Source organism: Podarcis filfolensis (assembly GCF_964270895.1).
Source record: "Podarcis filfolensis genome assembly, chromosome: 3".
In the NCBI taxonomy this organism is placed as follows: Eukaryota; Metazoa; Chordata; class Lepidosauria; order Squamata; family Lacertidae; genus Podarcis; species Podarcis filfolensis.
Genome location: NC_139606.1, coordinates 8843799 through 8868736, shown reverse-complemented (window position 1 = coordinate 8868736; position 24938 = coordinate 8843799). Strand labels below are relative to the sequence as shown.

Sequence of the window (24938 nt, the reverse complement as noted above, 5' to 3'; positions counted from 1 at the left end):
CTCCCGCAGGTCAAACTCATGCTGGTAGCTTCGAGAACACTGTCCAACCATCTTGTCCTCCGTCGTCCCCTTCTCGTGCCCTCCATCTTTCCCAACATCAGGGTCTTTTCCAGGGAGTCTTCTCATGAGGTGGCCAAAGTACTGGAGCATCAGCTTCACGATCTGTCCTTCCAGTGAGCACCCAGAGCTGATTTCCTTCAGAATGGAGAGGTTTGATCTTCTTGCAGTCCATGGGACTCTCAAGAGTCTCCTCCAACACCATAATTCAAAAGCATTAATTCTTCGGCGATCAGCCTTCTTTATGGTCCAGCTCTCACTTCCATACATCACTACTGGGAAAACCACAGCTTTAACTATACGGACCTTTGTTGGCCTAAAAGTATCAGTATCTTAAAAGCTGCGCAGAAGTCGTCTTTTTCTGGTGGGAGGGAGATCCCTAGTCCCAATTAAGTTGGCATGTGTAAAATCAAACCATTGAGTTGTCAAGTTGGAAAGGACTCAAAAAGGTCATCAATCAGCAGTGCATGATCTCATCTAGATCATGATCATGACGAATGGCCATCCAACCTCTGCTTAAAAACCTCCACGGAAGGAGAGTCCACAACCTTCCGAGAGGGTCTACTTCACTGTCGGAACAATTTATTTTTCAGCAGCTGCACACCTTCCTATATTTCCCTTAAATTCACAGCGTCTTTTTTCCACCCTCTTGGAAAAATGGCGACCATAGAGGTAGGAAAAAGAATAAGAGAGTCCCGCTGCGGCACGACTTCCGGCACACCCTAGAGAGTCCTCCCTCTTTCGTAGCTCTGTGGTGACTGCGGCCTATGTATATTTTCCGAGCGGAAGCCCGTCTCGGTCGTTCGCCGAGCGGAGACCATAGAGACGGCCGCAAGACGGGGCGGAAGTGACCTCACATCCGGCCTGCGGAGAGATAGGTTGGAGTGGGAAGGGGGGGGGCGGTTGTTGTGTTTCCAAAGGGAAGGGGGCGGCGAAGGAGAAGCGAGGCAGCCGAGTAGAGAGCGGCGAGGAGCGGCTGACCCACTTCTTCGAAAGGTGCGGCTGCGGCGGAAGGGGGCCGGGGCCTAGCGCCCTGAGGCGGCGCCGTGGACGTCGGTCTCCCTTTGCCGCCCACACCCCGCGTGAGGGGAACCTTTCGGGGGGGGGCAGGACGACGACGAATCCCTCTGAGGCGATAGAAGGAGAAGCGAGGGGGGTTGGTCGGAGAGCGGCCTAATGGCGCCGGTTGGGGGGTTGGAGGGCGTGTGTTTTCCCCCCTTCATCCGGGTACCCGGGGCAGCGTACCTGTCTGTTAGGGGCGTGGTGCATGATGGGATACGTGCCACGGCTTTCCGCGTCTAAGTGTACTTCGAACGCTTCGCCCCCCCCCCTCCGCCTCCCTCTCTCAGGGGGCGGGGCCTGCGCGCTCTTCAGGCGGCGAACAAAGATGGTAGGGGCGGGGCTTAAGCGATGAGGGGCGGGGCTTAAGCGAAGGCCTAGTTAGAGACCTGCTCCTCCAGTCTTGCTTTGCCTTGTGCTCTTTGCTTTGGCTTAGCATCTTGACTGAAGTGGTTTTTTTTGGGAGGGAGGGGGGCTTTTCGTTCATATAGGGACCCTGGGGGTCATCTAGTCCAACCCTCTGCAATGCAGGCATCTTTTGCCCAACATTGTGCTCAAACCAACAGTCCTGAGATTAAGAGTGTCGTGCTCTGTCTTCTTGTTTTCCTATGCAGAAAGGAAAGCAGCAGTGGTGGTCGGGAACACAATATAGAGGGCTGTTGTATATATTTGTTTGTTTACCATGTTTTAAGGCACACAGTTGGCGCTGTGGGTTAAACCACAGAGCCTAGGGCTTGCCGATCAGCAGGTCAGCGGTTCAAATCCCCGCGACGGGCTGAGCTCCCGTTGTTCGGTCCCTGCTCCTGCCAACCTAGCAGTTCGAAAGCATGTCAAAGTGCAAGTAGATAAATAGGTACCACTCCGGCGGGAAGGTAAACAGTGTTTCCGTGCGCTGCTCTGGTTCGCCAGAAGCGGCTTAGTCATGCTGGCCACATGACCCGGAAGATGTACACTGGCTCCCTCGGCCAATAAAGCGAGATGAGCACCGGAACCCCAGAGTCGGCCACCGCTGGACGTAATGGTCAGGGGTCCCTTTACCTTTACCATGTTTACAACCCTCCTTTCCATCCAAGGAGCTCAGGTTCTCACCATCCCCGCTTTTATCAACAAACCTGTGAGGTAGCTCTGGCTTTCACAGGGATTTTGAACTCCTGGGCCCTAGCCCAGCGTTTCTCAAACATCTTGGGTCCATGGGTGTTGTTGGACGACAACTCCCATTGTCCCCTAGCTAGCAGGGAGTTGTCGTCCAACAACAATTGAGAACCCTAGTTTGAGAAACACTGCATGGGCTCCATCAAAGTGTCTGTATTATTTGAAGAGATGCATTGACACAAATAGGGATATGGGTAGTGCTGTGGGTTAAACCACAGGGCCTAGGGCTTGCCTATCGGATGGTCGGTGGTTCGAATCCCCGCGACGGGGTGAGCTCCCGTTGCTCGGTCCCTGCTCCTGCCAACCTAGCAGTTCGAAAGCATGTCAAAGTGCAAGTAGATAAATAGGTACCGCTCCGGCGGAAAGGTAAACAGTGTTTCCGTGCGCTGCTCTGGTTCACCAGAAGCGGCTTAGTTATGCTGGCCACATGACCCGGAAGCTGTACACCGGCTTCCTTGGCCAATAAAGCGAGTTGAGCGCCGCAACCCCAGAGTCGTTTGTGACTGGACTAATGGTCAGGGGTCCCTTTACCTTTACCTATTGACACAAATGGGGCTCACATAAGTGAAGCTGATAATTAGATTCACGAGAGGTGGAAGGCAGCACTGCTGTCACACGGCACACACATTTAACTTCATATGCAGGTTATAATGTGGGCATAGGCAGCTGCCACCATGCTGAAGATGAGCATGTTAGTGCATTTGTACCACTTGGGTTCCGTACTGGAAGAAAGATGGGATATACATCTGCTAAGCAAATAAAAATAACATTTGATGCAGCAAGTTATGGTGATGAGCACAGGGTTCGGGGGATGTATATTTAATAAACTTACATCCTGTCTTTCCTCTAAAGGCCTCAGGACGGTGTACGTGGCTTTCCTATTCATTTTCCTTCTCTCAACAACACTGAGAGTAGGAGAGGTTGTGATTGACCCAATGCCACCCAGTGGGTTTATGGCCAAGTGGAGATATGAACCTGGATCTTCCCACTCCTAGTCAGATACTTTAAACACCTATTCTCCTCCATGAATTTGTCTGCCTGCAGATCTTTGCCATGATAACTAAAAGGAGCCTCAACCCGCATACTGCATGCATCTGCATCCTGGTTGCACGGTGACAAACAGTAGAGGAGGGCTGCTGTTTTGATGCCTTTCTTGCTGGGATTCCTAGAAATAGACTGCTGGCCACTGTTCCTCTGCCTCATTTTCTCTCTGAATTCTCTAATCAGATACTGAAGTAAGATGGTATGGGATGACATAGTGTGCTTTGGTTATTCTGCTAGGCACCATCTCTAAAGTCTTCGTGTTTGAAGCAGAATTAGTAAATCAGATGAGTTTCGCTCAGTAACATTTATTCTTTGTTAACTGAGAGAAAAACAAGAATCCAGAAAGGTACAGTTAAGCTGGCAGGTATAGGCATCATATTTCTTACCTACATATTACCTTTAGAGAGGACAGTGGGAGGAAAGACAGGCCACATCAATCCTTTACTTAGTTTTTCTGATGTTGCAGACTGTCACTGTTCCTAATGCCCTTTTAAACAGATTGCTATATCCTGGGGTTTTTTGGGGTAGAAATAGTTTGTGTACCATTCAGGCTTGCAAAACAGTACATTGATACTTGGGCTGAAGATTCAAAATTCAGTAGCCATTTATTTTTCCCTCATTCTGTACAGAATATTTCACTGTTTGAAGAGGCAAATTAGTTTTTATATATATTTTAAAAATCTTACTCTAATTTGCATTTTTATCTAGGGCCATATTTCCAAACTATTTGCTTCCAAGAAACACTTTTTCCACATTATCTCATCAGATGAGGAACTCCCACAAAACTGCCATAGAACCCCAGAGCATTGTGGAGGATTGTTGGTATGAATTTCGAAACTTAATGTACACAGGGACAGCCTCCTGCCCTGTGTTAAGTCAGGATGCTGTTCTATAATACACACCATATTCCTCTGCATTGTGCTTTGTAGAAGATTCAGAAATGGTAGACAAACTTGCTTTTCAGTGAAGCTTGTTGGCAATTACTGATCAGAAACCTCTGGTAAGTTTCTGAGGAGCCTCAAGATTCCTCCGAGCACAGTTTGGAAGCCAGTGATCTAGAATTTCCATATACAGTGAAGAGACACTCCCATATGGGGAAGAGAGAGGTTGGGCAGGTGTGAGAAAAGCTATACCTACTAAAAGTTATGTCAAAGAAGGCATTTGATGCAGTTTCTCTACTTAAGTCAACCATACCTGGCCATCAGCAGTGCCTAAGCCACGTGGAAGCTGATCTGAACTCTTCTGCCGAAGACATGGATAAAATTATAATAAGCATTAAATATACACTGACCTTGCCTACCCTTGCAGCTATCTTATCCATGAATCAAATTATATATCATTGGTTTCAGTACATAATATCACAGGGTAGATGGAGAACCGGTTCTTTTAGAGCTAAGTTATATAACTGTTTGGTGTTTGCCCACATACATCATCTCTCTCAGGTGAGGTTTGTGACGTCACAATCTCATTTGACATCAGGATCCTATGAATTGCAGGATTTAGTAGGAAGAGACATAGAGCTGCCAGAGGGAAGTCTGTACTTAAACACAGCTCCCCTTGATTGTTGCAAATGGAGAGAGGAACATGATGACATTTCTAAGGTGACTTGCAGTCTAGTTTCCCAAGCTAAATCATAGAAATGGTGTACATTTTGAAATCAAAAGTGGACACAGAACAATAATTATTTTTTGTTTGAATGTAATAATCAGAGATGTTTTAAGCAGAGCCTAGAATATCTTGCAAGATACATTTAAAAAACTAACCTTTTAAGTGTTCTGGCCCTATCTTTGAGTCTGTAGCAGTAGCAGAAGGTTGCATCAATATAACGTGTTCTTGTTTACATAGTCAGCAGGTATGGTACTTATAGTAAAGAAGACTTTTAAATTGCAAGTGACAATAATTAAATCAGCTTTGCTATTAATTAGTAGTCTCTGAAATGTTTGGTCAGCTGTGAAATAAACCCTCCAAATTTCCATGGGGCTTTATTATGATGTATAGACCGACAATAAATGCTTAACTAAGTATTGCAGAGCTAACCTTGAAACCTGACCATGCTTCTCAAAAGAGAAAGAAAAATAACTGGTATTTCTCGCAGTGTTGGTACTTAAGTAACTTTGACGCCATGCCCATCCTCTAGCATGAGCATCCCTTGTACAGTGTTCTGCTCAGAAGATGCGCCTGCTGGTGGGAGATGAGTGGGGGGAGCACTTCTGCGAGCTCTCCCTTTAATATGTAGCCCCTTGTAGTCTCTAAAAATCTGCTCTGGATGGTTGGGACTTTGGAAGGAAGGATTGTCAGACAGGGGAAGTCAGCATCAAAAAGCCTTCAGTGTACAGAAAGAACTGTTCCGTTATCAGATGGCTAAACGTCAGTTAAATCAGGGATGGAGAACTTGTACCCGTCAGAGATTGTTAGATTCCCTACATTAAATAGTGGTTTATTTTTAAATGCAGAATTCATCGCTTCAACAAGTGGACCTTCCTTACTAGATTGGCAGAACAATATACAATGGGTGTTTCCAATAAGAACTTACTCCTCCCTGTGTTCTGAGGGGTGGTTGAAAAACATTTCCGTTGCTTCCAGTGTGTTAAGGCTGGAAATAATACAAAAGAGGGATAGACAGAAAAAATATATAGGAATCAAAACTTTCCCAAGCCTGCATACCAGCACTCTAAACTCCCATTGTTCTAGGTGTGTTTTGCGACAGGGAATTTCTTAAACGCAAGCAGTTTCTCAGCTCGGGGTACAGTACTGCACCTAAGACAGGGGCTGGCAAACTAAGGCCCATAGGCCACAAGCGGCCAATGGGGGTCGTTTAACTGGCCCATGGACCCCTCCCCCCCACTCAGTCTGCTCCCGTGCGCCACACTAAACTGGTGCGGAGCAGAGCAGGGACCGACTTCCGTGATGCTGGCCGGTTTCCCATTGGCTACAGGAAGCTCCTGCAGCCAATGGGGAGCTGCGCACGCGTGTTCTGCGCCCGAAGGAGCGCCGGAAATAGCATTTGCGCTTGCACACACACTCCGCCCACCGTGGCGTCTGTGGGACCGTGAACCAGCCCAAGCCACAAAAATGTTGCCAACCCCTGGCCTAAGATTTCAGATTAAAATTGCCACTGTTACACAGAAGTAAATGTCAACCAAGTTGAATGTGCATGGATAGGGGACCTGAAAACTTTATTTTTTCTTTTTAAACCCAACATGTTTTAGTTAGGCTTTAGTTGCCTTGTTTAATGTACTTTTAATGTATGATGTGCTTTTAATTTGAAGTATACTAGCCAGTAAGTTATGGTGGTCTAAGTTGTGTATGTTAAAGTGTTATCTACCTCGGACTCTCACGGTGATGCTTAAAACCAAAACAGATTTTGGAGTGGGATCATTGAAGGACTGGATACTCAAGATGGGTGTCTCTGCCATCAGCTGTATAGGCCTTTAATATGTGTTAACTGTGGTGCCAAAAATATATATTTATGTGAAGGAAAGGGGGTGTAGGGCTTTTCTGCAGAGTGGAAGGAAAGGAGGACCTTTTTCTGCCTCCCCACTTCCAGCCACTCTGAAGACTGTAGAAGAGACCCTCTTAAGAATATCAGGGTGGTGGGCAAGGTAAGCACGGCATTGTTTTTTGCAGTCTTCAGATGAGGACTAGACCATGTGAAAAATGAACACAAGATTTTAGCTGCAGTTCATTCATTTTCAGCTTCATATTCTTGTTATAAAAAGTTGCACCCATAACCTAGGTTTAAGGTGCCATTTGGCTCCTAGCTTTCATATTTCTGTTTCTAATACTGCTGCTTACTAGCCCTTGAAGCCACCCCAAACAGGAAAAGCTTGCAATGCTTTGAGAAGGTGTTCAGAGTCAGAATTTGATAGACTGCTAAGGTGAAGGACATTCATCAACTATGATAAACACACTGAATATCCCTCTTGCCTGCCCCTTATTGATCAATCAAGTTACATGATGGTCCAGCCAAAAAGGCACACTTTGGTGTTAAAGAAGGAGTAAAGGAATGAAGATACTTCTGAGATTTGTTAGGTCCACACGGTTGAGGACTTTTGTGGTATAAAGCCCAGGCATCTTGCTTTGGGTGCAGAAAGTAGTGACGTTCCAGGGCACACATTAGTGGACTATTGGTGTGTGACCACAGAGCCTAGGACTTGCTGATCAGAAGGTCGGCGGTTCGAATCCCCGCGACGGGCTGAGCTCCCGTTGCTCAGTCCCTGCTCCTGCCAACCTAGCAGTTCGAAAGCACGTCAAAGTGCAAGTAGATAAATAGGTACCGCTCTAGCGGGAAGGTAAACGGCATTTCCGTGCGCTGCTCTGTTTTGCCAGAAGCGGCTTAGTCATGCTGGCCACATGACCCGGAAGCTGTACGCCGGCTCCCTCGGCCAATAAAGCGATATGAGCGCCGCAACCCCAGAGTCGGCCACGACTGGACCTAATGGTCAGGGGTCCCTTTACCTTAGACTGTTTTTAACTATGTTAAAAAATATTAAAATATATTTTATATCTTAACTTGGTAACATAACAAGAAACAGTACCCCCCTCCCAAACTGAACAGCTTTTAAAGTTGCATCGGTTGTAGTGAGAAGGACAAAGTGCAATTAAGTTGCCTTTCAAGTTTTTGCAGGTAGAACCATTCTTTAGCAAAAGAGAATGGTGCTCCTACCAGTACTAAGTAAAATTTATCTCCATCTCAACTGGAACTAATACATAGTGAAAGTGGTTTTGCAGTGGTACCTCGGGTTACATCCGCTTCAGGTTACATCCGCTTCAGGTTACACACTCCGCTAAGCCAGAAATAGTGCTTCATGTTGAGAACTTTGCTTCAGGATGAGAACAGAAATCGTGCTCCAGCAGCGCAGCAGCAGCAGGAGGCCCCATTAGCTAAAGTGGTGCTTCAGGTTAAGAACAGTTTCAGGTTCAGAACAGACCTCCGGAACGAATTAAGTACTTAACCCGAGGTACCACTGTACAGACTTTGGCCAGGTTTGTATGGCATGCTGCGTCAAACCATGACTTCTCACAAGTGCGTCGTCTCTAGGAGAAGAGACTGCAGTAGCTTTGCTGCTTCCTGTTCATGAGATCATGGTTTAGCACTCTTGGACAAACCGCAGCTCATCAACCATATGACAAACCTTGGTTAGAGCTCACGGTTAGTCAGGAAGGAGCTAAATCATTAGCCTGAGTTGGGGACAACATGCAAAGCCAAAACATGACTTAGTGCAACAGCAGAAAGACTGGGGAGGAGCAAGTGGACAAGAGTGGCATACCATACACACAGTGCTTTAGGCATACTAAAATTAGTGCTCTAAAAATACCCAGTGCCTTAACTTTTCCCTACAAATTTAAATGGCGGAAGGGGATGTGTGCTACTGATTTTACACATATTAACATACTTGCACTATTTTATTCCACCCACCCTCACCCCAGAAATGCTTTGCATTTGAGGCAATGTAACATTTAAAGCCACTTTTAAGTGCACTTAAGTGAATCTTTTTGCCAGTCATATATTCAGGGGGTTTTTCTGGCTGTTGGTTTGAGTGTTGTGCAGCATGTGAAAACTTAACATGGCACAGCTGTTTAGTTTTGCTTAGTAAATAAAGGTAAAGCATTCAACTTGGAACATCAGAAAATCTCAGGTTCAAACATTTCCAGCACCCCACAGCCATGAATGTAACACTGTTGAGAGATCAAGATCGACCATGTTTTGCACCAAAATTAAACTTCTGAATATACCGTAATTCTCAAGGGAAACCCCATAAAGAGCTGTTTCACCTCAGGGTTCCAACATGTGAATGAAGACAGCAAGATATTCATTAGATGGAAAGGATTTGAGACATCTTTCAATATGGGAGCTGATGAAAGATACATTAGCTTAACATTGTAATCTGCATCTGCTACAAAGCGGAGACTGGCAAGGCTAAACACCACCAATTAAAATTGTCTGCATCTTCTCTCCCCTCCCCCAGTCAGAAAATATGCCAGATATTGTTGCCTTGCTCCCATATTTCAATTACCAGTCAGCATCCTTGCATACAAAGGGTACCGTATTTTTCACTCCATAAGACACACTTTTTCCCTCCTAAAAAGTAAGGGGAAATGTGTGTGCGTCTTATGGAGCGAATGCAGGGGGGAGGCAGGCAGGAAAACCCCCCAAAAGCCGCACACAAGCTCCGCACGGCTCTTGCGGGCTTTTCCTCAGGCGGGAGAAAAGACTGACGCGCCTTTCCGCTGCTCCCTGACCTGCTCTTTGGGGCTGGCAGTGGGCTTCCCCAAAGAGCAGGTCGAAAGGAACTCCCGCCACGCTCCGGAGGCTTCGGGTTGCCTTCACTGAAGCCTGGAGAGTAAGAGGGGTCGGTGCACACTGACCCCTCTCGCTCTCCAGGCTTCCAAGGTAGCCGCCTGAAAGCGACTGAACGCACCTTGAACGGTGCCTTGTTTTAGAGGGGGAGAACAAGAAAAAAAATTCTCCCCCTCTCTGCGCTGCGCCTCCTGCCGCTTCGCTGAAGGGGCGCTGGGCAGAGAGGGGGAGATTTTTTTTTTTCTTGTTCTCCCCCTCTAAAACAAGGTGCGTCCTATGGTCCCATAGAGCGAAAAATACAGTACTTAGATGGCATCTTGTTGAAACCTGATTGAATCTTGCCTATTGGACAATCACACAGAGAGAGAGGAGTGTGTAGAGATGACAAAATAGAACCTTGCCAGACGCTGCAGGGAAGGCTTTGAGGAAGATGAAGGACCCTTTGCTATCCGTTAATCTTCCTGCCAGAAATTATCACAACTGCTCTCCACTATTTCTCAGTCAGATTGTCAGACAAGTCAGTGCTGCCTTGCATATTGTCTAACTTGGACCATAATTGCATTATTTTTCACAGTCCGTGCAAAATACAGGTTTTAATCTTTGTGTTTGTTTCCACCCTAAAAAGGCCAATAGGAAAATTTTGACACATGCATAGTCACATATAGTGTTAGGAACTTGTCCATAGATATTCCATCTCCACTGCTTGAGGAGGAAAATGCAGGAATTAGTCTTCCCAAACTATGTGTCTCTTCCAGCATTGCAGACACTGGATCATGTTTCACTGAAATCAACAAGGGACTTTCAAGTAAGTGCAGTTATGGATTTGACTGAGCGTCTTTAAGACCGTGGTGTGTTTTTTCCCCCTTTCAGGCTTAAGCTCAAAGGCACAACCATGAAAGACCCAAGTCGTAGGAGTACTAGTCCAAGCATTATCAATGAAGATGTGATCATGAATGGTCACTCTCATGAAGATGATAATCCATTTGCTGAGTACATGTGGATGGAAAACGAGGAGGAGTTCAACAGACAGGTGGGTGAGCAGATAATGTGACCCCTTCCATATCTGTAAAGAAGGAGTGTTTTCTTGTGTGGTTTTTTTGGTATCATATTTTATTAGAAATTTCAGAAGGACTCTTGCCTCTTTTCTTCAGATAAAGCCTTTGCAAAGAATTGTTGTTCTCTCAACATGCATCTCATTTGCCTATATTTTCTTCCAGTTCTTTCCTTGATAGTCTTGTCTCTCATTCTGAAACACAGCTTGGTACTCCAGTTGCTTAATCTCTGCTCTCTGCTTAAATTGGATATTTAAATATAGAGGAATGCTCGGTGCTGTAGCTATTGGGGGGGGGCTAGCCAGGTTTTTGCACCGGGTGAATTTTCCAGGAGTGCCATTGAGGCTCTGTGTGTGTGTGTGTGTGTGTACATGTACACAAATGCACATGGCGGGGGCAAATGGGGTCTTTGACCCAGATGAAATAAAGCCTAGTTTTGCCCCTGGACGCTAAATAAATACACAAGTTAGCAAGGCCTTCTGAGATTGAAGAATTCCTTGCCATGTGTAATTTTTAACTTACTAGCCATTTCTAACCCTCTTATTCCACTGTCAAATAGTATCAGTGATTATCTATGTGGGGCTACCTTTGAAGGTGACCCAGAAACTACAACTAATCCAGAATGCGGCAGCTAGACTGGTGACTGGGAGCAGCCGCAGGGACCATATTACACCGGTCTTGAAAGACCTACACTGGCTCCCAGAATGTTTCCAAGCACAATTCTAAGTGTTGGTGCTGACCTTTAAAGCCCTAAACGGCCTCAGCCCCGTAGATCTGAAGGAGCGTCTCCACCTCCATCGTTCTGCCCAGATACAGAGGTCCAGCGCCGAGGGCCTTCTGGCAGTTCCCTCGCTGCGAGAAGCCAAGTTACAGGAAACCAGGCAGAGGGCCTTCTCGGTAGTGGCACCCGCCCTGTGGAACACCCTCCCACCAGATGTCAAAGAGAAAAACAACTACCAAACTTTTAGAAGACATCTGAAGGCAGCCCTGTTTAGGGAAGCTTTTAATGTTTAATAGGTTATTGTATTTTAGTGTTCTGTTGGAAGCCGCCCAGAAAGGCTGGGAAACCCAGACAGATGGGCGGGGTATAAATAATAAATTAATAATAATAATAATAATATCGGGTTAAATGCTGTGTGTTGCTATATTACAAGAATAAGAAGTAAAGTGAAAAGGCAATTTCAAACAAACTCATGTTAGTGTTAGGAAAGAAGTGAGGTGTGTTCTGATGGCCTCTCAGACTCCCCCCGCCCCCCAGCCATTTTTCATTTGGGTCTTACTTCCCATTCTCTTAGTAGCTGTCATTAAAAGTTAGCCTGCCTCGTTTTACATAGGATGTGTTGTCAGCTCATGTGGGATGGGAACTAAAGGAAATAAACTATTGTGCAACTAAATTATTGCACAAACTTGCCACATTAAGGCTGCTTGCTGGAAAATATGACTCTTGCTAGAACCAGCTGAATTTAAAAACAAACAAACCCCAAAAACCTTTATTTTCCATGATGAAAATACTGTGAAGTAGTTGGTCGAGCAGTGCTGTAGCATTTTCTGTGCGTGACCTCTGTGAAGAAGCCTTAAGATTGGTGGCTGCGGTAATGGTGAAGTTTCTCTCCTATGTTTTAAATACAGATCGAAGAGGAGTTGTGGGAAGAAGAATTTATAGAACGTTGCTTCCAAGAGATGCTGGAAGAGGAGGAAGAACATGAGTGGTTTATTCCAGCCAGAGATCTCCCGCAAACGATGGATCAAATTCAGGACCAGCTCAATGATCTTGTTATCAGTGACAGTTCGTCACTGGAAGATCTGGTGGTAAGTCCCTGGTTTTAAACATTGAGTTTATTTGTACCAAGACTGCCTACAATCCCTGTCAGGTATTTATTTCAAAGAGGAGCTAAAAAAGAAGGAAATCAAGCCACTTCATAACAGAACCTCCTCTTCTGTCTTGTTCTCCTTCTCCCCTCTCCCTCCCGCTTAATGTCTTTGCAGTGGAAAGAATGGAGAGAAATAAGGAAAGCATGTGTTAAGAGTCTAGGAGAAATAGTCTGGGGCCTAGGTGGTTAAGAGAGGGAATGTGTGCTTGCAGACCTCCGGAGCAGCTCTCATGTTGGCTTTTGGATTCTGTGACAATGTGGCTTGCATGCTTGGTGGCTGAAGCTAGAGGTGGCCTCAGTGTCTGTCTAGCACCTTCCATATGAAAAGGTCCATTGGTAGCGCGCAAATTGTAATAACATATAACAAAGGCAATACTTTGGGATCGATGAACGAAGCGTCTCCCCAATTTTAATTAATTGTAGAATAAAAGCATAGAACTAGCCAATGGAACGTATTTTCCTTTCCTCGCACTTTCCAAGTCTGTTCCAAAAACACCTTGAGCATAGATAATGACTAAAATGAGGGAAATTGGCTGAATATTGGAGTAGATCCAAAGTTAGTTGCATTTTGGCACCATTGATTTCATTGGGACCAAAGTTCAACTACTTGTGGGCATCTAAACATATCTGCTCAGAAGTCAGTTCCATTGAAGTTTCCTTCTTGTGTGCACATGAACCACAATGCCTAGACTGAAAAATTGCCTTCCCACAGGGGGAGCTCAACTGCAATATTAGTGTAAATTGCTGCTCTGTATCTTTTTTTCCCTTGCCTATCAACCTTCTCTGAGAGGCAGGTAATTTTGACAACCTCACTGGAGTCCTTACTTAATAAAGCACATTTGTGCTAGCTGGCACACAATTTGGAACTTTTCTGCCTTAGTACATACTCTGCACACGAATTCAGCAGAAGTTATCAAAGCAGTTGTTTTTTGGACGGATAAACTTGCAGAAACATGTGAATCTTTGCTATTTTTTTCATTGATAGGAACCTCGTGTTAAAAGTGCAGTGACAAAAAATGTCATAGTGAAGCCTCAGGTACAATAATAAACAAGAATGTAGTATTCAGGAACTCTGGTGTGTTAAATTAAAACCAGAACTACTTAAAAGTAACCACAAAATAACATCTAAATTGCCACATTAATGTTTTTGCTGTTGATTGTTAAGGATTCACTGTTAAGTTTAGAATTGGGAACAGTGGCTAAGACATCCAGGCTGCTCTGTTTAAATCCGTTATCTAATTAGGTGAGCCTGTGAGTTAGGCTCTTTGACTTCTTTTGTGACACAGCTGTGGATCCATAGGCATGGTTTTTTGATAGAAGCTAATAGGCTTGTACCAGATGTATTGGGGTATACTCTTAAGAATGGCATTTCCTAAATCCTCTTTATATATTATGGTGGGGGCTAAACATCCAAGGATCTGTATTAATTTGGTGACAATTTGTTCAAAACTGTGGGAAATCAATAAAAATAATTGGTAAACATCCAAGGATCCTCCAAGCCCTACATTCAACATTCAGATAATTGTGTCCTTGGCAAACAGTGGGGGTTTCCTCTATGGTTTTTACAACAGGTTCTTACTCTTAAACATTAAAATTTTAATGTTTGTGCCAGGGGCTTTAGCTCAGTAGCAGAGAACATGCTTTGCATGTAAAACATACCAACACAGTCTTGGTGAGTTTGGGACTTCCTCTGCATGTGAAGACAGGGTCCGGCAGATTGAGCGGATGAGACTAAGAGTTGGTCCAACAGTCAGTAAGGCGGTTTCTGCACGAGCTGTAGAGGGAAGTGAGGGGCAGGTGGAGCTTGACAACCTGGAAAGGTAGCTCATCCTGGAGAAGGAAAACTCGGGTGCTCAACCTCCAGCTGCCTTGCAGGATGTTTTCGGGAGAAGAAAGGGCTAAGGAGTAAACGAGACACAAATCCAGAGTGGAGTCCCTAAGACAGTTGGATGGAGCCTTGTATGCCTCCTTCCTGCAATTCCTGCTGCTAAGCTGCTTTTCTTTGGACCACATTAGTGAGGCTTGTCATCTGGGCAGCCCAGGACCTCCATACACACTGCCCAGGTTTGCACCCCGAAGCGGTCACTTCGGTGTTGCTAACACACTGGTTTGACTTCAGCCCCAGAGGCACACTCCATTGTCTCTTGAGACACATGGATGCCAACAAGACTCCGTAATCTCCAGCTAAAAGGATTAGTGTATGATGGCAAAGACTCCTGGCGATGCAGGCACATCCAAAGTCCGTTTCAGGGGCCTAATTCAGCCTGCTGTTTGGTTTAATCCAGCCTCTGTGGCAGTTTATTTCCTGGGTAAAATCCTAAGAAAAGCTCAACAACTTTGGTTGGCCCTCACGCATGTTCACTTCATCAAATCTGGCCCTCTTTGAAAAAAGTTTGGACACCACTACTGGAGAGTCTCTGGCCATCAGAGCAGACAGTACTGGGCTATATGATCAACTAGTCTGACCCCCGTATAAGGCAACTTCTTTTGTTTCTATGATAAGACTACCTTGTTCTTTAGAATATTTTTCTGTGATTGCATCTTGCAGCTCTTGGCTGTTAAGAACTTGAACCTTGTGCAAATGCGTCATAGATGCATTTTGCCCCATAAACTCAATCTATAATGTCTTTTTTTCCCCCCCTCCAGGTCAAGAGTAATCTGAATCCAAATGCAAAGGAGTTTGTTCCTGGGGTGAAGTACTAAATATATGAGTAGACTGGGCCCTCTTTTTGGTGGATGTAGCACAATTTCCACACTGTGAAGCCAGTATTAGAAGATTTAATTGTTAAAACGCTCTCTCTTCTTGTCACTGTGTTACACTTACGCATTGCCAAAGTTTTGTTAGTCTTGCATGCTTAATAAAAGTGCTGAGACTGTTATTAAGTCAACTGCTGTCAGAGGTTAATGGAATGGAGAAGAAAAATAATAATAACACTTACAATTGGACCCAGGCTCTTTTTGTGAATGAGACAGTGAGGTTGGAAGCACCAGTCAAGTTGAGAAATGTACCAAGTTTCTGAGAAACTCTTGGAATTCTACTTTTAGAAGGATCCGTGACAAAGAGTGGTCTGTTTTAGCTAAAGCAAGAGTTGGTGTCGATATGCACCTGATAATGCCTTAACATGAAAATAAAAGCAAGGTTTATCTGATTATGCAGATTAGCTGGATTATTTCAGAACTGCTACTAACTCTTCCCATGATGAAGCAAAATTTCACATCCTGCTCTTCTTTTTTGAGAAGAGCGTGGATAATGTATTATACACGAACTGCTTTTACAGACCTGTACAAAGTCCTTTATCTTGGCTACCAGATCTGGTGGAGGAGAAACAAAAATGACTGGCAGATGAGATTGTATTACAGCAAGTTATCATGTTGGAATGTTTGTCCCACTAATACATTTATATTTAAAGTGATGCGAGGTTGTGCGTCACAATTTCTTCCAGAAGTCCAGAAACACGGCACTGCCTGTATAAAATTTTACAACCTCAAAAGAGTTGGTTTTACCTGTAAAACTTTATAGCATTAGTGATTTGAGTGGTGCTTTTCCCTTGCTTTGTTTAATCATCCACTACACAGTAGTCTGCAGCACAATTTTTTTTTTAATACAACTAGAACAGTTTTGGCTTCTTAAACTTCATATTTGGGTAGCTTAAGCTGCCATACGTGTTCAGTGTGAATAGTGTTTAAGTTGAAAATATTGTAAAAAAATTATATTTTTTCAAAAATATTTAAAAAAATAAATAATAGTAGAAACGACTTCTTGGTTTTTTATTTCCTGAGTGTTCCTCTTTTTCAGAACTTGTGTGCAGGCCTTGATGGAGAGAGAGGGTAATAGACTTGACATAAGGAAAAGATGTAAAGGATGTGTGCTGTTATTTGTAAAGTGAAGCAAATTAGGGGAGACATGGGCCTGAATTAATGTTGCCCTTTTTTAAGATTACTCCTTGGCATGTAATTTCGCTAAATGCCAATAACTTTGAGCCTTTTGCTGTGGAATTAGCTTTCTTTACTTCCTAGGTACTGACAGTAACTGTAGTCTTGCACCTGGTTACATGCAAATCAAAGCTATCTTAAGTCTTTGGCACCATACATTACCAGATGCAGGGTAACAGCGATTTTTAACTGTCAGAGATAAATTGTAGAGAGTGCTACTTACACAGGTTGTACATTGACAATAAAGGTATTATTATTATTATTATTATTATGCAGTTTCAGAGCAATCATAACTTGAGCTGGGAAACAGTGAGGAGGTTTCACTGGAGGGGATTTCAGAAAAATGCTTAATAATGACTTAATACCTTTCATAGTCATGTGGTTCACGGTTTGGTGTTATTAGCTAGCATATTTTTTTTACAGCAAGGTCATTATAATCATTATTTACTTTTAAGTGTCCACAACACTTTACTTAGAAGTGTACCGGAAACAGAACTGGTTCCTTGAGGAATCCAAGCAGCCCTCATATTTGTGTATGTAAACAATACCTCCCACCTGTTGCATCATTTCTTGCCAAAGAAAAGTCCCAAATTCCTTAATTTGAATCACAACAGTAGGCCAGCTGTAAAAATCAAAGTACGTTTAAAGCAATTATACTTGACTGAATCATTTTGACTGTGGAATTTACTTATTTCGACAGGAGGATACACACAATTCTGCTAATGGCCTCCCAAAAACATAACATAGCACCAATGCATCTTTTTCTTCCAAGCACATACTGGATAGACAGAACTGAAAGGGGGTGGCAGAATTCTGCCCATGAACAAAGGTGTCTTGCCAATTTACAGATTGTTAAACCGTTCGCCAGGCTGAACCGTTAACTGCTTTCTCTTTAACTCAACACGTTGGCAGAGGAAAATCTCCTCTGCTGGCGTGATTTGCTTGAGGCATGGGGTATGATTTAAATACCCTAGTATCTGAGATTGTCCAAACTTCCATACCTTATGGGAGTCTCTTCAAACTTTTGTACATATGACTGTAATCTCTGCCGTGTTTGCTGTCTGTTCTGGTGTGCTGGAATCCCTCTTTGTTCCGCAGTGAAAACCCATGAAGACTGGACAAACTGGCACATATTTTAACCACCGGATCCTTGTAACCACACCCATTCCAAATGGAAAATCGTAACTCTTCAGTTTTGCAGACGTGCCGCTATTTGCATGTGCCCCAGCCTTCCACTGTACAAGACCACGTTCCTCTAGAGTCCCTGGGAAGGAGTATAGATTGGGGGGGGGGTGTTCAAAACAAAGAGGAGAACCATATAATCTCTTAACAAAATAAAGCAAGTTTACAACCGCAGATTAAACCTGAGATTTTTCAATTTAAAAACTATTTTTCCTCAGTGGTAGCTGCAGCAGTCTTGGCCAAACGGTGACAGACAGTAGTTAAAAGAAACTGCAGCCTCTGGCCAGTCCCTTATAATGGTTCAATCGCTAGACGCTCCATTTTGCAAATGGTTAATTCAAACTTGGTAGAAAGCACACAATTCTTGCCATCTGCAATATGGATTGTTCATACAAACAACCCTCCAGCAAATGCATAACACTCCAAATTCAGAAAATGGTCAGTGTGTGTGATCAGGGTTCTACTAAAGAAATGCTTGCTGCGTTTAAGTGTAGACACATATGTGTGTGTGTGCCCGAGCCCTCCACAATCACCGCATATGCAAGTGCGCTCTCTCAAGCCTACAGCAGTTGATGAAGCGGCAATGTCAACGTTTCCACACTCCACCACTGTTAGTGAGGTAAAGGGACCCCTGACCATCAGGTCCAGTAGTGGCCGACTTTGGGGTTGCGGTGCTCATCTTGCTTTACTGGCCGAGGGAGCCGGTCTGATCTGGAAGCTGTACGCTGGCTCCCTCGGCCAGTAAAGCGAGATGAGCGCCGCAACCCCAGAGTTGGCTACGACTGGACCTAATGGTCCTTTACCTTTTTACTCTTCATCTCATCTCAGTCCTGAGATCTGGAGATGAAGTCCTCTGCCTGCTGTTTAGAGAGTGATCTTTAAAGAGCATGCAAGAGGAGTTTTTACTTCTCCACCTCAGTGCTGGGTGCCATAGCACACAGAGAATAGGAAATAAAATGGAGCTGGCAGACCAGTTCTCGCAGCTTGCCAGGCCTGATCCAGCCCACCTCCTGTCATTTGATACCCCTGCTGTTAATACTGCCCCAGCTCCTAACTCCAGATGTACTGCAGTTCCACCACTTCAGTATATGATATGCAGTCTAGGGTAGTGCCAACACTGATATATGATAGAAATTGCTGGCTTCCGTTCTACACCTGTGTGATCTCTTGGTTCTGTGCTGTGCAGATATGTGAACTAGATTGGTCTGGACCCAGCTTGGGTTCCTAAGATTCTGTACACTCAAGACATGAAATGCAAACGGCTTGAGAAGAGGAGGAGTTTGGATTTGATATCCCGCGTTATCGCTACCCAAAGGAGTCTCAAAGCGGCTAACATTCTCCTTTCCCTTCCTCCCCCACAACAAACACTCTGAAAATACTGCAAGAAAATGAAACTGCTGTACCTGGGATGGTATTGTCCAGTATGAATGCAATGCCACCTCCAACAAACATTTCTGTGGTTAAGAGCACTGTTAATATTTGGTCCACTTCAGCAATACCTAGAAATAAGATTGACAACATGCCTATCGTATCACAAATTCAAAACTGCTTTTGGAGCTTGAACTGAAAACTGCAGATGGATTGAGCATGAAAATGTTAAATTTAGTAAATTAAAAATCTGTTTACAGTTGAAACGGTGGTATATATGCTTTTGTATGTCATTTTCTCCTTCCCCAACCCAGCCTTTCCATGGAGTTCAGAACCTTATTTTCTTATACTAACTCATTTCCCTACAAAGGAAGGTGGCACATCAATCAAACCAGTTGAAGGAAGAGGCCTTTTCTACCATCCTTTGCCCTCACCATCAACACATACCCAGACCCCAAGTTCTTTGCCCCCATTAGCCAAAGATAAAGGTCCCAGAAAGCACATGTTTTTGGTTTGGTAGGTTTAGGCAATCTAAAGAAATGGAGTCTTTCTGCCTCTCTTTCCCACCCAATCCACCCATCGCTCCATTCACACATGCAGCGTACTGCACACCGTATTTTTCGCTCTATAAGACGCACCAGACCACAAGACGCACCTAGTTTTTGGAGGAGGAAAACAAGAAAAAAAATATTCTGAATCTCAGAAGCCAGAACAGCAAGAGGGATCGCTGCGCAGTGAAAACAGCAATCCCTCTTGCTGTTCTGGCTTCTGGGATAGCTGTGCAGCCTGCATTCGCTCCATAAGGCGCACACACATTTCCCCTTTCTAGGAGGGAAAAAGTGAGTCTTATGGAGCAAAAAATACGGTAGTTATCTCGTTACTCAGTTTCCTTTCCTTTCTCTCTGACCTGCCCTTTGCCCCCAAACATCCTTGACGACTGAGAAATCATGGCCTGGTGACTAGCTTTTGACACCTCATTCGTTTCTTTTTAGCCATCAGGCTAGGACAGAAAAAGTAAAGCTGGTTCCATCAGTACATAATATGTCGCCACTCCATTCTTCTAGGTCTGGCTTCCTCAAACTCGGCCCTCCAGATGTTTTTGGCCTACAACTCCCATGATCCCTAGCTAGCAGGACCAGCGGCCAGGGATGATGGGAACTGTAGTCTCAAAACATCTGGAGGACTGAGTCATAGCTGTCAACCTTCCCTTTCTTCGCGGGAAATTCCCTTATTCCAGCGCTGTTTCCCGCTGCTATCCCAGATTGTTAGATATCCCATAGACTGTCCCCGGGACAGGTGAGGCTGCTGATCCCTTATTTTCAAATCTGGAAGTTGACAGCTATGGGCCGAATATGAGGAAGCCTGTTCTAGGTCATTAGCGCTGAATTCAATTTCAAAAGCCATTCCTATTTCAAAAAATCATGCCCATCAAATTAAGAACATGTGTCAGAAGCTGCCTGATGTGGAGCCAGACCATTGGTGTATCAAGCTCAGCATTGTCCACCCTGATTAGCAGCCACTCTCCAAGGTTTTGGAAGTGAACCCTTTCCCAGCCTACTTGGGAGATGCTGAGAATTGAAGCTGGGACCTTCTGAGCTTAAGGGAACTGTGGTCCTTGCCCCTGGCTAGCAGACACTGGGTGTGCATGGCTGTCATCAGGACAAAGGCTGAATGACCTGGGTCAGGATGATATGGGATTGGAGGGGCAACTCTCATCTATTGCGGGGGTGCAATTAGTGCCAGCACCGTCCATTAAGAGTTTGGGTGTAATCTTTCCATGGAGGCGCAGATTGCAGCTATAACAAAGGTGGCATTTTTTCATCTCCGCCAAGCTAAGCTGTTGGCTCCTTACCACTCGCCCTGACCTAGTCACTGTGATCCATGCGACGGTCACCTCCAGACTGGATTATTGTAACTCGCTCTACGTGGGGCTGCCCTTGAGACTGACCCAGAAACTCCAGCGGGGGCAGAATGCCACAGTGAGACTCCTTACGGGGTCCTCGCTGCGCGATCACATTCACCCAGTGCTATACCAGCTGCACTGGCTCCCGGTGGAGTACAGGATCAGGTTTAAGGTGCTGGTTTTAACTTTTGAAGCCCTATACGGCCTAGGACCCTCATAACTACAGGACCGCCTCTCCTGGCATGTCCCACAGAGGACCTTACGGTGTTCAAACAAAAACATCTTGGAAGTCCCGGGCCACAGGGAGGTTAGGCTGGCCTCGACCAGAGCCAGGGCTTTTTCAGCTGTGGCTCCAATCTGGTGGAACGCTCTGTCACAAGAGACCAGGGCCCTGCGGGACTTGACATCTTTCCGCAGGGCCTGCAAGACAGAGCTGCTCCACCAGGCCTTTGGCCAAGGCACAGCCTGACCCCCTCCTTTGGCAATCCTCACAGAACTCTAGCCCAATGGTTGCCATCAATTTGATTTGAACTGATTTTATAATGAATTGATTTTAGACTGCTGTATTACTTTACTGTTGTTAGCCGCTTTGAGCCCGGCTTTGGCTGGGGAGGGCGGGATATAAATAAAATATGATGATGATGATGTACCATGCACATCACAGAATCCTAGAACTGCCACAAACAATTGTAATCACAATGCGGAGCCACAAGATGCCTGGAAGATCTATGTGTGTCTTTAGTTAGTTAGAAGCCAGGCTAGCCCATACAGAAGCTGACCAGACCGGCAGGAGACAGACTGACAACCAAGTTCGCTGCTGTTCCTGCTAAAGCGCAGAAGGAGGGAACAAAGGGGTTGGAGCTGAGGAAGGGTGTCTGCTGGCTGTCTCTCTCTCTCTCTCTCTTAATTGTAGGACCAGTCCAGTCCTGAGGTTCTGTATGCCTCTGATTAGGCAAAGACTTTCCAGCGACTTTTCAATACAGTGGTACCTCTGGATGCGAACGGGATCCGTTCCGGAGCCCCGTTCGCATCCTGAAGCGAACGCAACCTGCGTCCGTGCGTCTGCGCATGCGGCGATTCGCCGCTTCCGCGCATGCGCATGTCATTTTGAGCATCTGCGCATGTGCGAGCAGCGAAACCTGGAAGTAACACGCTCGGTTACTTCTGGGTCACCGTGGAGCGCAACCCAAAAATACTTAACCTGAAGCTACTTCAACCCGAGGTATGACTGTACCTGTGTTGATAGCATTTGGGCGCGAATCTAAGTAGTTTGGGACGGTGAGCCCAAAAAACATTGCGAAGCCCAGGACGAAAAGGTTGCGGGAGGAGTTCATGTCGACAAACTGCAGGTTGGAGAGACCCACTGCTGTGATCATGCCTGCAAATGGGAAAGAGGAAAAATTTTATTATACACGCGTGGTGGACTTCTTAAAGATAAGGTTGCAGAAAAGGCCATTGCAAGGGACCGACTTCCCCAGTCAGTGCTGCTTCAGAACAATCCTTGTCTGTAAACTGTTTTTCTGGGATCGGACACATTGCAGCAGCCCCAAGTGAATCTTCTAACTCTAAAGGATAAGGTAAAGGGAACCCCTGACCATTAGGTCCAGTCGCGGACAACTCTGGGGTTGCAGTGCTCATCTCGCTTTATTGGCCGAGGGAGCTGGCGTACAGCTTCCGGGTCATGTGGCCAGCATGACTAAGCCACTTCTGGCAAACCAGAGCAGCGCACGGAAACGCCGTTTACCTTTCCGCCAGAGTGGTACCTATTTATCTACTTGCACTTTGACGTGCTTTCGAACTGTTAGGTTGGCAGGAGCAGAGACCAAGCAACGGGAGCTCAGCCCGTCGCGGGGATTCGAACCACCGACCTTCTGATTGGCAAGTCTTAGGCTCTGTGGTTTAACCCACAGCTCCACCCACGCCCCACTCTAAAGGGTAGAGAAACTGTATGTTGACAGGCGGTGGGTGCCATCTATAGTGTCTGGTATGGGTGCAGTCAGGGGGATAAATTAATCAATCCTTAACTAAAAGTAGAAATTGTAGAAAGATTTTGACAGGTTCTTCTGAGCACTCGGGGTCAAAAGAAAGTAATTTAAAGCAACTGTTGCTGAGACATTTCAAAATTGTTGAGCTTTTTCTTACAAAAACGCCAAAAACCCCTGCAAAAATCTGGACATATGGCAGCCCTAATGGCAGGTGGTTGTCCTGTCCCCCAAAACCAAAATCTTGGCTCTGCCCATGGTATCCAGGGTTTTGGATCCCTGCTGGAAACAAATATCCGTCACTAGTTCAGGATTGGGGGGGGGGGCCGCAGACCATGATACAGTGGTGCCTCGCAAGACGAAATTAATTCGTTCCGCAAGTTTTTTCTTCTTGCGAGTTTTTCGTCTTGCGAAGCACGGTTTCCCATAGGAATGCATTGAAAATCAATTAATGCGTTCCTATGGAGACCGCTTGCCAGGCTGGCGGTGCGGAGAAGGGCTTTTCTCCCCACCGCAAGCCTTCAGGACAGGTCTGGGAACAGAGGGGAAGGCGCGCAGCGCTTCTCCTCTGTTCCCGGGGCTTGCGGTGGGAGGAGGGTTTTTCCTCCCCACCGCCAACATTCAGAACAGCATTCTGAATGTTGGCGGTGGGAAGGAAAACCCTCCTCCCACCGCAAGTCTTCAGGACAGCCATCCGAAGGCTGGCGCGGGGAGAAGGTCTCTCCGCCCCACCGCCAGCCTTCGGAGCAGCCTTCCGAAGGCTGGCGGCGGGAGGAGGTCTCTCCGCCCCACCGCCAGCCTTCGGAGCAGCCTTCCGAAGGCTGGCGGCGGGAGGAGGTCTCTCCGCCCCACCGCCAGCCTTCGGAGGAGGTCCGAGGACAGTGGGGAAGACGCGCTGCGCTTCCCCGCTGTCCTGGAGATTTCCCTATGGGCTTTCGTCTTGCGAAGGAAGCCCATAGGGAAATTCGTTTTGCGAAGCGCCTCCAAAACGGAAAAACCCTTTCTTCTAGCGGGTTTTTCGTCTGGCGAGGCGTTCGTCTTGCGGGGCACCACTGTATGTGGGTTTACACAATGAAATTTCAATCAATACAAGATTCTTTATATTTTCAGTGCTCAAGGGAGTCTTTAGTGCCCTTCCCCCTGGCTAAATTACACAAACTAAGGCTGCATACAAACTATACCAGGGGTCAGCAACCTTTTTCAGCTGTGGGCCAGTCCACCGTCCCTCAGACCATGTGGTGGGCTGGACTATATTGGGGGGGGGATGAACAAATTCCTATGCCCCACAAATAACCCAGAGATGCATTTTAAATAAAAGGACACATTCTACTCATGTAAAAACACCAGGCAGGTCCCACAAATAACCCAGAGATGCATTTTAAATAAAAGGACACATTCTACTCATGTAAAAGCACGCTGGTTCCTGGACCATCCGCGGGCCGGATTGAGAAGGCAATTGGGCCGCATCCAGCCCCCGGGGCCTTAGGTTGCCTACCCCTGCACTATACCTTTAAAGTAAAGCCCCCTCCCCACCCACCCCAAAGGATTCTGGGCACTGTAGTTTGTTAAAGGTTGCTGAGAACTGTCACTCACAAACTACAGCACTCAGAATTCTTTGAGGGGAGGAATGTGTTTTGTGCTTTTAACAGTTTAGTGTGTGTGTGTGTGTGTGTGTGTAGCTTAAACTGTGTGTTCAGATTTCCTTAGTTCTCACACTTGATGCAGGTCACCCTACAATTCAACCTTTCAACTTTGGGTATTTTTATGCATCACAGAACATTCGTATCACTTCTTTGAGTCCTCTCTAAGGGTGCTTCCAGCTAGTTCTGAGCTGAATTCAATCACGTACTAGTAAATCAAATGTACACATTTATATTTGATTGGGGGGGTAGGGAGTCTTGCACAACAAACCCAGTTTTTTGCTGTAAGGGAAGTGACAGGAAAATACACTGGAAAATGTAGCGAAACACTGTTTTGATGCAACAGTCACCTAACCTCCCTGCAAAATATCAAGATGAACGTTCATTAAATAGC

General features: G+C 45.6%; 2 protein-coding genes across 4 annotated transcripts in view; one reads left to right on the top strand and one right to left on the bottom strand.

Annotated features, from left to right (window-relative positions):
- Positions 1–874: 874 nt before the first annotated feature.
- PAIP2 (poly(A) binding protein interacting protein 2) lies at positions 875–16292 on the top strand. 3 transcript variants are annotated; one of them, XM_083606806.1, is made up of 4 exons: positions 875–1053; positions 10484–10643; positions 12295–12474; positions 15183–16292. In XM_083606806.1, the coding sequence occupies exons 2-4, from the start codon at positions 10506–10508 to the stop codon at positions 15237–15239; spliced, it is 375 nt and encodes a 124-aa protein (XP_083462932.1). In that variant the 5' UTR covers positions 875–1053; positions 10484–10505; the 3' UTR covers positions 15240–16292. The 3 variants fall into 3 exon arrangements, with proteins under 3 accessions (XP_083462932.1, XP_083462933.1, XP_083462931.1); XM_083606807.1 differs by having other exon boundaries at positions 903–935; XM_083606805.1 differs by lacking the exon at positions 875–1053 and adding an exon at positions 4772–4913.
- Positions 16293–17094: 802 nt separating this feature from the next.
- Positions 17095–24938, bottom strand: part of SLC23A1 (solute carrier family 23 member 1) — a 40752-nt gene continuing 32908 nt past the window's right edge. The window contains exons 12-14 of the mRNA XM_083606555.1: positions 22157–22300; positions 19055–19150; positions 17095–17733 (exon numbers count right to left, since the gene is read on the bottom strand). Of these exons, the coding sequence (XP_083462681.1) occupies positions 17486–17733; positions 19055–19150; positions 22157–22300 (488 nt within the window). The 3' untranslated portion in view covers positions 17095–17485. The remainder of the gene's footprint in view (positions 17734–19054; positions 19151–22156; positions 22301–24938) is intronic.